The 13235-nt window shown below is 38.4% G+C and overlaps 1 protein-coding gene across 3 annotated transcripts in view; it reads right to left on the reverse strand.

Annotated features, from left to right (window-relative positions):
* FARS2 (phenylalanyl-tRNA synthetase 2, mitochondrial) overlaps positions 1–13235 on the reverse strand; it is a 231548-nt gene that overhangs the window by 91493 nt on the left and 126820 nt on the right. For all 3 annotated transcript variants that reach the window (XM_041413155.1, XM_041413154.1, XM_041413153.1), the window contains one exon: positions 3729–3889. In XM_041413155.1, coding sequence (XP_041269089.1) covers positions 3729–3889 — 161 coding nt within the window. The remainder of the gene's footprint in view (positions 1–3728; positions 3890–13235) is intronic.

A 13235-nucleotide genomic window follows, 5' to 3' on the forward strand; every position in this document is an offset into this window, starting at 1 on the left:
TGAGTTTTGTAGCTACCAGGTAATTATAAAGGAATTTAATTTTGAGGGACTGTGTGTCCCAGCAGACACTAGGAAGAAGCAGACCTTGGAGATGATGGAAGGGGGTGATAAAAAATAGGTGGTGCTAGGTTTATTGCAGATATTGCAGAATATTACAGATAATGCAGAAATCAAGAAGACAGTAACTCCTATAATCTCACAGAGGGAGTCTGTAGTTTTGCTAGAAATCTGATCCAGTTTCCTTCAGTACCACTGCCAGAACAGCCATAATCATGCTTCTGCTTGACCTCAGTGCAGGCCACAAGGCTCCTGAGCAATTGAAATAAATAACTATTTAAAACAACAGCAGCCAGAGACACTGGCAGCATCAAATGGAAGTGACTTTGTGAAGGGAGAACACACCAGGAGTCACTCGACATGATGTGTCACTTGCTTGCTTTGGCAGCAAAATGATGGAGGCTTCAGGATCCATCCTGCTGCCAGAGACCTTTCTTCTTAATCAACACCTCTGGGCTCACCACACTACCACTGAACTGTGAGCGCCTTTCTTCTCTAAATGTCATTTCATTTTTGTATGTTTCCTTGAGACTTGACAGCCCATGGATTTTTTTTTTTTTTTTTTTTGTAAGAGTGCTGGTTCAGCATGAATCAGAAAACGATTACATGGAACTGTGCTCAGGGCCCTGACAAACAGAGACATAACACAGCAGACTAGGTCGGAACCGAGCCATTTGTTTCATTCCATTGTGCCTTGCAGGCTCTTGGTCCTTCCTGCCCTGCCCATCCTCAGTGTTTTGTTTTACGCCTGAGCAGAAGCCCTACACAGACAATTGAAAGAAAGTTACTAGACGCTGATCTCCACACTACTGTGACTTGTGTCAAACTATAGCTGAAGTGATTTGCTAATCCAAATCCAGGCAATAATCTGATCTGTGGGGAGAAGCACTCTAACACTGCTGTGCTGAGTGGCACAGTGGTATAAACACTGTCAGCTTTTCCCAGCAGCTTTTTGACCTACTGAAGCCTGCACACATGTACTGAGCAACTGATGACAAAGGGAAAAGTCTGACACATTCAGGCTGTTAAAAGGCATAAAACATATAGTCTAAGTCCCAAGAAAATGCTCCAATTAAATGCAATTTTTGAGCAAGAGTATATTTAGCCCAGCTAAAGGTTACTGCTATGCCATGTGGACTTCACGTATTTGAAGAACATTTTAAAGAAGAGAAAGAAAAATATTTATGTTGGTGGATCATATTCAGACTATAAGAAAGGATTTGGGGGAGTACCAAAAAGTTGACAGGTCACTCTCAGTTAATCACATAAAGGATGGACTTTTACCGGGACCTTCTGAGCCACAGGATTCAATTTCTGTCATGAAAGGCTCTCAAAACACTTGGTCTGTCTTTGTTCAGTTCAGTCAGGCTGAAAAGTACTGCATGGCCTTGCATGCAGAAAATCTGACACTTTTAAAATATCCATTGAGATTTCTTACAACATCAACACTATAGAAGACAGGCTAAAAGTTTTCTTTCAAATATCATATTAATAAACCATGTGATTCATTAATTATAACTCTTTAGCAAGCAGACAGGAACGAGAGGTCTGCTAACTTGGTTTTACAGCATACCTGAAAAATAACATAGAACAGGAAAAAAAAATTCAGATCTTATGGTAGTACTGAAGAGTATTTAATAGTATTTTCACCTGAAGGGTCATTAACCCTTTAAAAGGCAATGCCAGTACATACTAGAAGTATGTTCAGCACAGAGCTTGAAAAAGCTCAATGTAGGGTACCAGATGACAGCTGGATATAGACTTGCTTTCAAACAAAAACCCAGGCTTGCCTCCATTCTCTTATATTCAGATACAGAACTGAAAAATGTAAACTAAGAGTTGGGGAGAATTACCAAAACTGAAGATGAAACATCCAAGTTGAGTAGGTGTATGTAGGTGTTAAAAGGGAAAGGGGCAAAAATTAAAAAAAAAAAAAAAGAGAAATTATAATTTAAAAGTCCCTAAGCAGTACTTGATATCAGAGAAAAAAAATCTGTTTCTAAAACATTGGCCATATTCTCTCTTTAGAAGAGAAAAAGAACCAAAACTAAGGCTACCAAACAGCACCAATTAAAAAAAAAATCACATTCAGCTTCCTAGAAATGATGTACTTTCCTCTGAGCTTATTCACAGTAACCTGTGCCTTTGCCATCTTCAGATTGCTTCACTACACGTAAAACTGAACATGAAAACTACATGCAGCTTAGAGAAGTCAGACACCCAGCCCTCTCTTTGACTCAGCTTCAATGTCAGTCCATAACATTCCAACAATCTGGGCCTTTCCCCAAAAGCCCAATCTACTGCTAATATCAGTTGGAAGCTTGGATCCAGAGTTTTAAAGCAAGCAAGAAATCTCATCTTAGCTCCATCAGATTGCAATCTCTAAAGAAAGCCACAAAGGAGCAAAGCCAATCAGAAAGGGACTGAAACGGAGACTTGAGCATTTTTTATTGAAAAGAGCAATAAACATTCTGTAGGAGATCAAGGAAATGTACAAGCAGACATACCTTCAGAACAGTGGCAAAAACCTGTCTTTCTGTAAGATAACTAACTACAAGCTGAATGCACTACTGCCAGTTATCACCAAATAAACAAATAAAAAAAACCCAATCAACCAAAAAAATTCCTTACACCTCTACCCATACCAAAAAAGCCAAAATTATCCCCCAAACTTATCTCAAACAGTATTTTGATGCTACCAAACAAGATATGCAAGAATTGCCATGAATTAAAAACAAATGCATGGGTGCTGCTACTCATATGGAGACTACTCAAATGTCACCTATCACTGTTGATTTCCCCTTTAATAATTACACTTCTTAAAAAAACATAATCAAGTTGTACACAAAGAAAACAAACTGAATGGTAAAAGGCAGCTGCAAAATGTATTTTACTGCTTTAGCATTTCAGACTTCATCAAGCATCTATGTCAGCTCAACTCCCCCAAAGGCCAGCTGACACCACCTGACTTGAACCTCCCCATGCTCCTGCTGAAGAGTATGATGGAAGCAGTATTTCCACTCAATCCAGTCATGCCTGGTTGCTTCGTAAGTACAAAAAGCAAGACAGGGCTGCTAACCACAAAAATCACCACAGTAGAGGAGTTACAAAACAAATACAAGCTGAGCCTGCACTCTCCCCTCCAACGCCAGGAGAAAAGAGCTGACAGTGAAGATGGCAAGGCACATCCACAAAGAACTTGCCAAAGGTCAACACTGCAATTCACATTGACATCAATGATTGTAGAGTGAAAACAATGGGAAAATTTGAGAATGTGTTATGATCTTTGAATGCTTTGTGTCAGACACATATTTAAAATGAAATAGAATCACAAACACAACTCAAGGACATAATCAAGCCATAATATAACCAAACCACAGGCCTAAATCAATCCCTATTCTGGATATATTTAAAAGCTGAATATGTGCTTAAGCACTTCTCAGAACAGGGATGTTGACTGGGTATCAGCAGGAGCATACAATATTGTCTGGTTGAAAAAAATGTTATTATCAAAAGCTGGATTTTACTGCAGTACATGAGAGAATCATGATAGATGTAAAGCTGTTGCTTTCAAACATAATCTTTTAATGACACAGAATTTTAATTATGTGATATTTACTAGGGATGCACATACATCACAGTAAATTATTATTGTATATATTTTATTTTACCTGGAACTTTACTTTTTGCCAAATGTGAGGCCCAATAAATTGTTTCAAGAAGCGTTCATCTTCACTCCAGAACAGTCGGATGTCAGGGATATTGTACAGGATCATGGCCAGCCTCTCCAAACCCAAGCCAAATGCCCAGCCAATTTTATCCTGAGCACCAGCTGCAATAAACAAGATAAAAATTCAAGAGTTTAAGTTCACAACATGGAAAATTACTGATAAAATGTTCACCTATTTATTAAGAAGGAATAACGAAAAAGGTGAAATAGCAAACCAGAAAATCTTACAAGTGCTAAATGAATGATCTAAAGGCTACAGGACAGATCCCACTTAAATCAAAAACTGCAGCAAGACTGAGCACATCACTGAGTTCAGGAACCAAAAATGGCAATAAAACAAAGCCACAGCCTTGAAAATTTGTGTCCAAAGTTTCAGACAGGCTTGAGAAATGGTGCATAATGCTATACATCACTACCCTTCACTCTGCTTAGAGCTGAGCATTTCCTCACTTGACTCTGCTGTGTTTCGTAAGACACATAAACATGAATTCCCTGTTCAGAGTATTTTCCTTGGTCTGACAGACCAAGTCAAGCCTACAGAGCATTAACATCATTACCAACATTTCAAAATACCATAATTGCCTCTTTTGAGGCTTCTGGAAGAAACAGAGCAATGGGATGTGAGGCACTGTTACATTAGCATCACACCTCCAACGAGGGAAATCCTGAGCTGCTGTTCCTGGGAAAAGCCACTGCTCTCACATTAACAAGTCTCTTTTATGCAGCACTAAATATAAAAGGACAAGAATATTTAATAAAGAAAAGCTGCACAGATATTAATGATGCAACATTTCTGTCAGGAAAGTAAATATTCATACCTTCCTTCATTTATAGGGCAGGAGCACTGACTCATGCAAACAGGGATCTTTTCAACACAAAAAACTACGTCTATGTTTAGCCATCAGCCTACTGATTTTGCAATAAGCTGAGAGCCCAGAAGCCCTGGCAAAGGCTCAGAGCTTTTAAAAACTTAAACAAATGCCTAAACAAACACACATGCTGAAAGGATGTGTGCATGCGTGACAGACTTGACTTCACACCATCAACACTTGCAGAGTGCTCCTCAGTCACACAACATCACTGCACATCCGCACCAGGGCCAGCAGCCCCTCCAGAATCAGTTTAAACTAATTTTTTGGAAACTTCGAACTCAGTAACTTTCCCATCTTCATGCAGGAGGTTGGAAGCACAAGTCTTCTTTCTGACCCTTGCTTCTGCTATCAGAAAGGAAACAGCTCCCATTGTTTAGGCACTGATGACAGACATCCTGAGTTACCCTGTTGTGTTCATTGCTGAGACTAAACAGGCCTCAGTTCTGTTCAAATAAAGGGAGGCATACCAAGCTTGGGAAAAGAGACACACTCGCAACTTCAATTCCATTAATTCACTTGAACATGCCTATTTTACTGGAATAACAGCAGAACCCCTCTGTGTCTCACCTCAGCAGTATTGTGCTGCCACAGGAGTTACATCAACTTGTAAGGGTACTTCATAGAGGAGTCAGGATATTCTGCCTGACCCTTCTCAGGTGCTCAAAGGCAAGATTTTGCACTTTTTGACATTTGAAAGCAGACAGTTCATCAGCTCACCTTTGGAAGTCCTAGGAAATAGAGGACTGGGTGCGAACTCAAAAGGTACCTCATGGCAGAGGCTGCTGAAAACAGTGCTTGGACCAACCAGCAGACTGAGCTAATCTGACTCTGGAAACCTGCAATCCACACTATATTATGTGAAGAACTGCACAACTCGCTTCTGCTGATTTTTAGGGAAAGCAAAGCGACTACAAAGAACATATTGAAATTTGTATTTGGAAGGGATTTTGAACTTCGACTTTGAGTGTAAACCATAAACTGTTTCTCTTCCATTCTGAGTATACTACTTCTCTCCATACACCAGTAATTAAAGTAATTACATTTGTATGGCTGTGAAAAAGGGAATGTAATTCATTGCAATGGTGTTGCTTTTTCAAATTTGCAGCTTGCCTTTCCTAGATCAGCAACTCCTCCCTCAGTGCCAGAGCTCCTATTCATTCCACAAGTACCAGATTTTCACATACATATGGGCATTTCTGTAGACCAACCCTCTCCTCCAGATGTAAAGTAAAGCACCAGGAGCAATATCCATGAGGGTTCTGAATGGTCACTGCTTACTCTCAACTGAGGCATTAAACCTGAAAGCTAAAGATGCCAGATTAAGCATTAGCAATTCACAGATGCTCAGTGAAGTACACAGGATGGGGGTGATGGTCCTCCCTCCCCACACTAGTGATGATCACTGGTAGAGCAGACAGGGAAAAAAAGAGATATGACAGAAGAACAGGTGTATATTCTGATTAGCAGAGCTTTACATTTAGAACTTTTTTTTTATTATATTGATGTGAGAATGGTTTTCACTGTAACACGTTTTTCCTCAGTGATTTGCTATGAACTTGAACTCTGCAATGAATGTCTTGATTTTATACCAGCAACTTCTTTTCTGTTCTGGTTTTCTTGATTGGTTTATTGGGTTTTTTTTAGAAGGACTGGGACCCATCATGGTTTTTTACTCATAGCAGACAAAGAAATTCTGCTATCTGCCTAGCAGCTCAGAGCATTGTCAACTGAGCTACGATTAAACACCTATTCACCAAACTGAACTTGTCTTTTGGATGATCTTTGTACAATTATCAGCCTTCAAACTTCTCAAATGTCCCCAGTGGAAGCTGTATCAGTGAAGAATTACCTCTACTCAGACAAAATAAATGAAAGAAGAAGAAAAATTCGGATTATTAAAATTCCTCCTCAAATCAGCACTAGCAAATCTCTGCACTCTGAATCTTCAGTTATTTTGTCTCTGACCTCTTCTCCAACTTTCTATTCGTAAAGCTCCAAGTCAATACAGCATTCACTTAAGTCATTTGAACAACTGCCTTGGTGGATTCAACAAGATTAATGCATGCTTCTAAACATATTTCTGACTGGAAATTATCAGGTGACTTAGAAATCAAATGAGCCAGTAATCATCCTGTAGAGTGAGGGAGCAACCTATAGCTTTCCCAACACAAATACACGTTTAAATGCACCAAATTTCAGCAAGTATTATGCAAAGAAGTCAAAAGAATTTGAGTCAGCAAGACAGGAAAAGTGAACACATAACAGTGTTAAATATGGCAAAAAGCAAGTTGAGGTTCTGATGAGGAGACATGGCCAAAGCAGCAGATTCCAGGGACCTGGCGGGACAATCGTAGCATCACTGCTTGAAGCAACACAGCCCAACAGATAAAGCTTTCCTGACACGTGAGCTTTCCCCAACTGGCCATCAAAGGTTTTTATGCTGCCAGGCTCCTGCTGCCTCACTTGAAAAATCTGACCCCCCACCCGAAGAAAATTGCTTGAAGCTTTGCTTGTCAGGTAGCCAAAGATGGGGGAGGAAAGGATAAAACAGTTTGAGTGGCTTCCCAAACTGGGAGCTAGGACAGCCCAAATCTGATGTCAGAAGGTTGCATCATTGCAGTTCTGTCTTACAGAGAAGCTCAAGAATCCTTATCTTCCTTGGTACGTCATATCTATTTATCCTGGACTACTTTAGCTTCAAGCCCAGGTGAATCAGTTTACATGTAACATAGACCAAGCAAGTCATTCTCCAAAAAGCAATGTTAAACAAAAGTTAAATTTGCTCAGTCAGGATGGGAATCTTCCCAATTATTCACTAAGGCATAAATAATGACCTGCCAGAATTAATGGATTATATTGCCCTGAATCCTCAGAAAAAAACACAGACAGAAACACTCACCCTCTCAAGAAGTGTGGGGCAAGACATTCTGCTCTGTACAACAATTTTAAGACATAATTTGCAACATAATTTTACTAACAGGTTGATAAAACCTTTTTGGTTTACATTCCAGTCATACTTATTTTTATATTGATACTGGCTTTTATTTAAGAATTTTTGCTACTTCTGTAGAACTGCCAATAAAGAAATCTTTCTCTCAATAGACCCTAAATTGGGTCTTCAAGTTGTCATACTCAGCAGTTACTGAGAAGTGAAAGAAATTAAATTTTTATCTTGGATCGAGGCAAAATAATGAATACACAATAGCCTGCATAGAAGGTGATCTTCACAAAATGCACAAAAATTAATATATCCAAAGTATGAGCAGCTGAAATCTGGGATGAGTTCCAGAAGCAAAGACCTGAATTTGATCTCCTTCTTTCAGTCCAAACTATGACTGTTAATGGAGCCTGTTCTAGAACTAAAATGGTGGGAAGAGGGGTGAAGAGATTCTCAAGGACACATGGATTACACATCATGTTTTACAAAACAAATCAGCTTTCAACTGTACAGAAAGAAGTTATAGACATAATGAACATGTGACTTGACACGAAACATCACAAATTCTGGAAACAAATGCCAAGGCCCACATTTGAGTGATTATGTGGTTAATGGATAGCTTACCAATAAGGCTTTGAAAAACAGGTTCTGCAAAACAAATATTTACTTATTTCTAGAGACTAGGAATGCATAGTCTACATATCTGCCACAGTAATGAGGCAAACATGTTTACTGTGTTAAAAGTAAGTAATTTTAAATTATTTCCTTATTATTTCCATAAATTATTTCAGCTAAAACTCACATATGTTGGGAGTAAAAATTTTACATGGAAAAAAAGTAATACTGAGGTATCAATCTAATAGAGAAGAGCTTCTGAAACTGCAAGGTCATGTGGCTGGGATGTTAAGCAACTGAGGCCAAACAGCTTATCCAAATTTTCTCTGAACACCTCTCCAGTGAAAGCAAAAATCAAAACCATCAGTGTTCTCTTGTAACTCAGTTAAATTGATGCATTCAGACTTCTGTGTGCAACTCAGCTTAAATTGCACCCTAAAATGAGGACTTGGCATTCAGACTATGCATGCTAAGAAAGCCACTCTTCAAGAACTCAAGAAAAGAAGTGAATATTCACTTATGCCCATTTTATGTAAAGAGAACTTATCTTTCTAAATCTCATGTGTGGAATATTTTTCTAACAATAATAGTCACTTTGAGACCAAGGCTATGTCTCCTGGGTCAGACTGATCTGTTCTGTTCCCTTAATTTGAAAACTAAGCAAAAGAACTTTAAAGGTTTGGAATAAGTTTTAATAAGTATGTTTATTTTTGTTCTATAACCAAAAGAGCTATGTATATACTAAAAGAACATCCTGCTTAAAACAATCTACCCAGGGAAGCCGTCCACCAGATTCTACTTTCTTCTAATATGTAACTAAGATTCTACCACTTTACCAATATTTCAACATCTCAAGTAGCCAGGAATAAATATTTCTGATAGGGAGAAATTAATAACCAGAGCAGAAGAGGACAGGAAAACTAGATTAGCAAGAAGAGAAAAGAGTGAACTAAAGCAAGAAGAAGAAGAAGCTCTCCCTATTTTTTCCTACCTCCAATGGATACTTTTAACTTCATTTTATTCATCTTTCTGCTTCTGAAGTTATGAATTTCTCAGTCCTCCTTTCTTGCTCTTTTCCATCTTCCTACGTCTGCCCAAGACCACCTCTCTGACTCCTGCAAGCCTTCCTAAGCATTCCCAACATAATCAATGACAAATTCACCATTAAACAGAATCTTACTTACACCCTAGGATATTTTTCTGAGTTCATAACCATACACTGCAATAGCATTCTACCTTTCAAATTATGTACGATAAAGTATCCACTTAACTCCCAAGAGCAACACAAGACATTAGTCATTAACTATAAATACTTTAATGGTATATGGTTTTCTTTTTCTCTGTATTTCAGCCTGCATAGCTGAACAAATGGCTTGCTTAGTTTTTGAGGTTTTTTTCTCTACCCCTGTCTCAAGGCTGAACATTTTCAATGGATGACAGTGCAATTTGCTGTCCTAATTTATGTCACAGAGCAAAAAATTAATTGACTCATTTGCTCTTTTCCCCCTGGCTCTGCCTGCAGGCTACAGTATTGCTGTTTTTGTTCCCTGTATGTAAAAGGAACTCCAACTCCAAACTCCAATTCCTTTCTTTATATTTTGTTCATTCAGAAAAAGCTGGATTTTAAGGGTTTAGGTCTTTTAATATTTTCTAATACTGTAAAGTCTCCCTAGACACTGGGGCCATGGAGATTGGAAAAAATAAATGCTATAAAGAAATACATGAGGAGCTCCCACTTGAGAGAAAGACCAAGCCTACAATACAGTTCAGAAATTAAATTATGTATCTCATTTTTTCAGGGTGTAAGTACAATTGGACAAATTCCCTTCACATATATTCATTGCCCCAGATGCAGCTTTCTTGGTAGAATTTCACCAAAGTTGACTGTTCAGTGTCTTACAAAATTGCCTTTTCTTGCAGAACAACAGACAGAGCAAGTAACAAGAACACGAAGATCATCACAATGTGGGACAATCTTCACAAGATTATGACATCCTCAAAAGATACAGAGGTAGCAGTTTATCTATCATAGCACAGGACACTGTTCAGCATGTTCAATATTCCTGTTCAAGAATCAGAACGGCCAGAACACCTGCATGTATACAAAAAGGTTAAAAAATATGTTCAGCTGGCAGCAGCACACTCTTGTGATTACTCCGAAAGCTTGACACTGCACAATAAATCCAACTTCCACAGGCAGGGCCTGATACAACATTTTGTTTTTCTACAGCATGTACCATAAAGAAGCCTTGAGTTTATGACTGGGGTTCCTTGGCTTTGCAATAGATAAAAATAATAGACAGATAAGGTTTACAATTTAGCTCCTCTGCCACAAACTCATTCTTGGGAAGAAAGTAATGAAAAGCCTTATGATCACTTAGGCATCACTCTTTTATAACTGGAGTTGGGATAACAGTCCTTCCTTTCCAGAATGATTTAGGTAAGACACACAATAAATGTAAAATGTTGAATTTCAAAATCTTCCTCTCAATAGTTCTTCAGTATTCTGATGGTAAGGCTGAGAGAAGATTTCATACTGAAGTACAGCATTCATAGTCCAGCTTCAATGAGCTCCAATGAATTCCACTACATGTGTTTTGTATCAGCTCTGACAAGGTTCTGGGTACATACAATTTATTTATTTTTAAGAAAGCACAATATAAAAGGTCTGGGTGTATTTAAATGTATTGTCACATAGCACAGGATCAAAAAATTTTGTTCAGAAGCACTACTCCATGTTTTCCTTTCTTCTTACTAGAGAACTACTCCATCAGCTCTGTGCTATGACACCTCAAAGGACATTTCTTACTTTTGCTTACAAAGGGCTCTTCAAAGAGTGGCTTCCCAACCCACATCTACACATTGATCCCCCATCTTAAAAAACTTGACCATTGCATGCTGCTGGACAAAATATATTTTCTGTCAATAAGTCTCATGCTATTAAAGACATAGATGTGATTTAAACATAGAATTACAGACATCAGCAAAGGGGATTTGAAGGCAATATCACAAAAGACCCTGTTGCATTTCTCTCTATATTGCTCCTGAGTCCAGTGTGTCTAGCTGCCATTTGTCAAACCTGAACACCTGCAAATACCTTTATCTGCACCTGTAACACTGCTATGGATGCTTAACTAGTCTTCTGGTACATTTTGTACACAGACATGCAAAAAAGAGAAAGTATATAGCTGTAGTACAGACACCTCTCAATTCTGTGCCCCAGGAAAAGACATAGTGAGCCATGACCTGCTCTTCCTCCTGGGCCTAAAATCTCCTGTTTCCTCTCTCATCTTCATGTTCCCAGGAACACTCAGATGGAGCAAAACCTGAACTCACAAATTGGGTTCTCCAGCTTGTAGTGCACTGCTTGACTTCTGTGAAGCAGCAGCCCTTAGAAATGCATCACCAGGTAAATGATTAGAACTGTGCCTAATCCTACACCTGCTCAGTGGCACTGTCATGTCCAGAGCTCTTCTGGGGCAGAAACTGAAGGGTTTCATTCAAGGCAAAAGAGTTCTCCCTCCTACTCAGTTCATGTTTTGAAGTTGTACCTGGTCATGGGATCTGGGGAGGTGTCCAAGCAGATGCAGAGGTATCTGCAAGAAGATGCTGAGAAGCAGCATAATTCTGGGCAACACTGGGGGCCACTTAACCACTACACAGTGCAAAACGTCTGATCTAAACCAGATCCTTCAGTTCTACTGTAAATAGGGAGAGAATACCACAAATAATTATTCACTCTATCATAAGAAATGCAGAAATAAACACTTAACTTTTATACATGTAAATCAGATTAGATTATTTGACCCTATGCATCCACTTCAGCTTCAAGTTTTACTATGAAACTAGCATCACTGTGTAATTACAAGGAAAAGAACAAAAATCTTTCATCTCAGAGCAATCACCTCATGCTAATATCTCTTTTAGCTTTCTCTCTCAAATTTCTTTTAATTAGTTTCCTCATTTCTAGCAACTTCTTTCATCGTTTCGGTACTCATATGAGACAAATGCAATGAAAATTATGTTTCAAGTACTCCCCTGTCCTTATTTCCCTCTTCCTGCACTGCACAAAGTATCTATTGCCACTTTAAAAAAGTAAATTACAATATATGTAATTTATTTCATGTCATCTTATTCATCAGTAATACTACAGAATTACAGCCAGACCTCCATGCTTTTCTTGCTTATGAGTAGAACATTTAAATTAGTGATTAGCTTTATAATTAAGCCACCATCTCCATATGAAACATGGTGACAAAAAATGTTTAAGATGAAGTAATTGTTCCTTAAAGTTCAAAGTAACTCTTTTTCATTTACTTAGATTTGTATAGAATTAATGATTTTTTTTTCTCTGAAGTACAATGATTTTGTTAAAAGGTGGCATAAGTTGTATTAAAATTTGGCATAAAGTGGTTGACGGAGCTTCACGCAATACAATATTACCAGCTATTGGAGATAAATGAAATGTAACATCATAAAGTCCCACGTAAAATATAGAAGAAAAGCTTAGGAAAAGACAGAAGAAAAGGTTTTGCTGGAAGTCCTTGAAATAATTCGTGGAAACACATTAGCTGTTTTTTGCAGAGGCTGCTTGCTTACTCTTGCCATGGAGTTGACGAGGCACATAAAAGATGCTGGAACAGACACACAAGCGAGGGATGGGTTGCAGGAGGACCCTGCAACTACCCTCTGCCTAGGTATATATATATATATATATATATACATCTAGGTATATGTACCCTATGGAACAATTTACACCATTGCACCGTGGCCAACAGCACTAAACAGACCAGCTTTATTTACCTGTGAACGAGGAAAGATTTTCCTTAGAAAAGATTCAAAGAAGACAAAGACTGCCACGTAAAGCACTCAGTCTTTCACAGCTATTTGAAAAAAAGCCCCATGTTTCTCCCACTATGTTCATATAAATTCTCAATTTTGTCTAGTATTTTGTATATGTAATAGAGGTATGTACACATGGAATTACTCTACAATACTTGTAATTATATTACACTGATGACTC

This window comes from Onychostruthus taczanowskii, unplaced genomic scaffold (assembly GCF_017590055.1).
Source record: "Onychostruthus taczanowskii isolate IOZ18803 unplaced genomic scaffold, ASM1759005v1 scaffold40, whole genome shotgun sequence".
Classification (NCBI taxonomy): Eukaryota; Metazoa; Chordata; class Aves; order Passeriformes; family Passeridae; genus Onychostruthus; species Onychostruthus taczanowskii.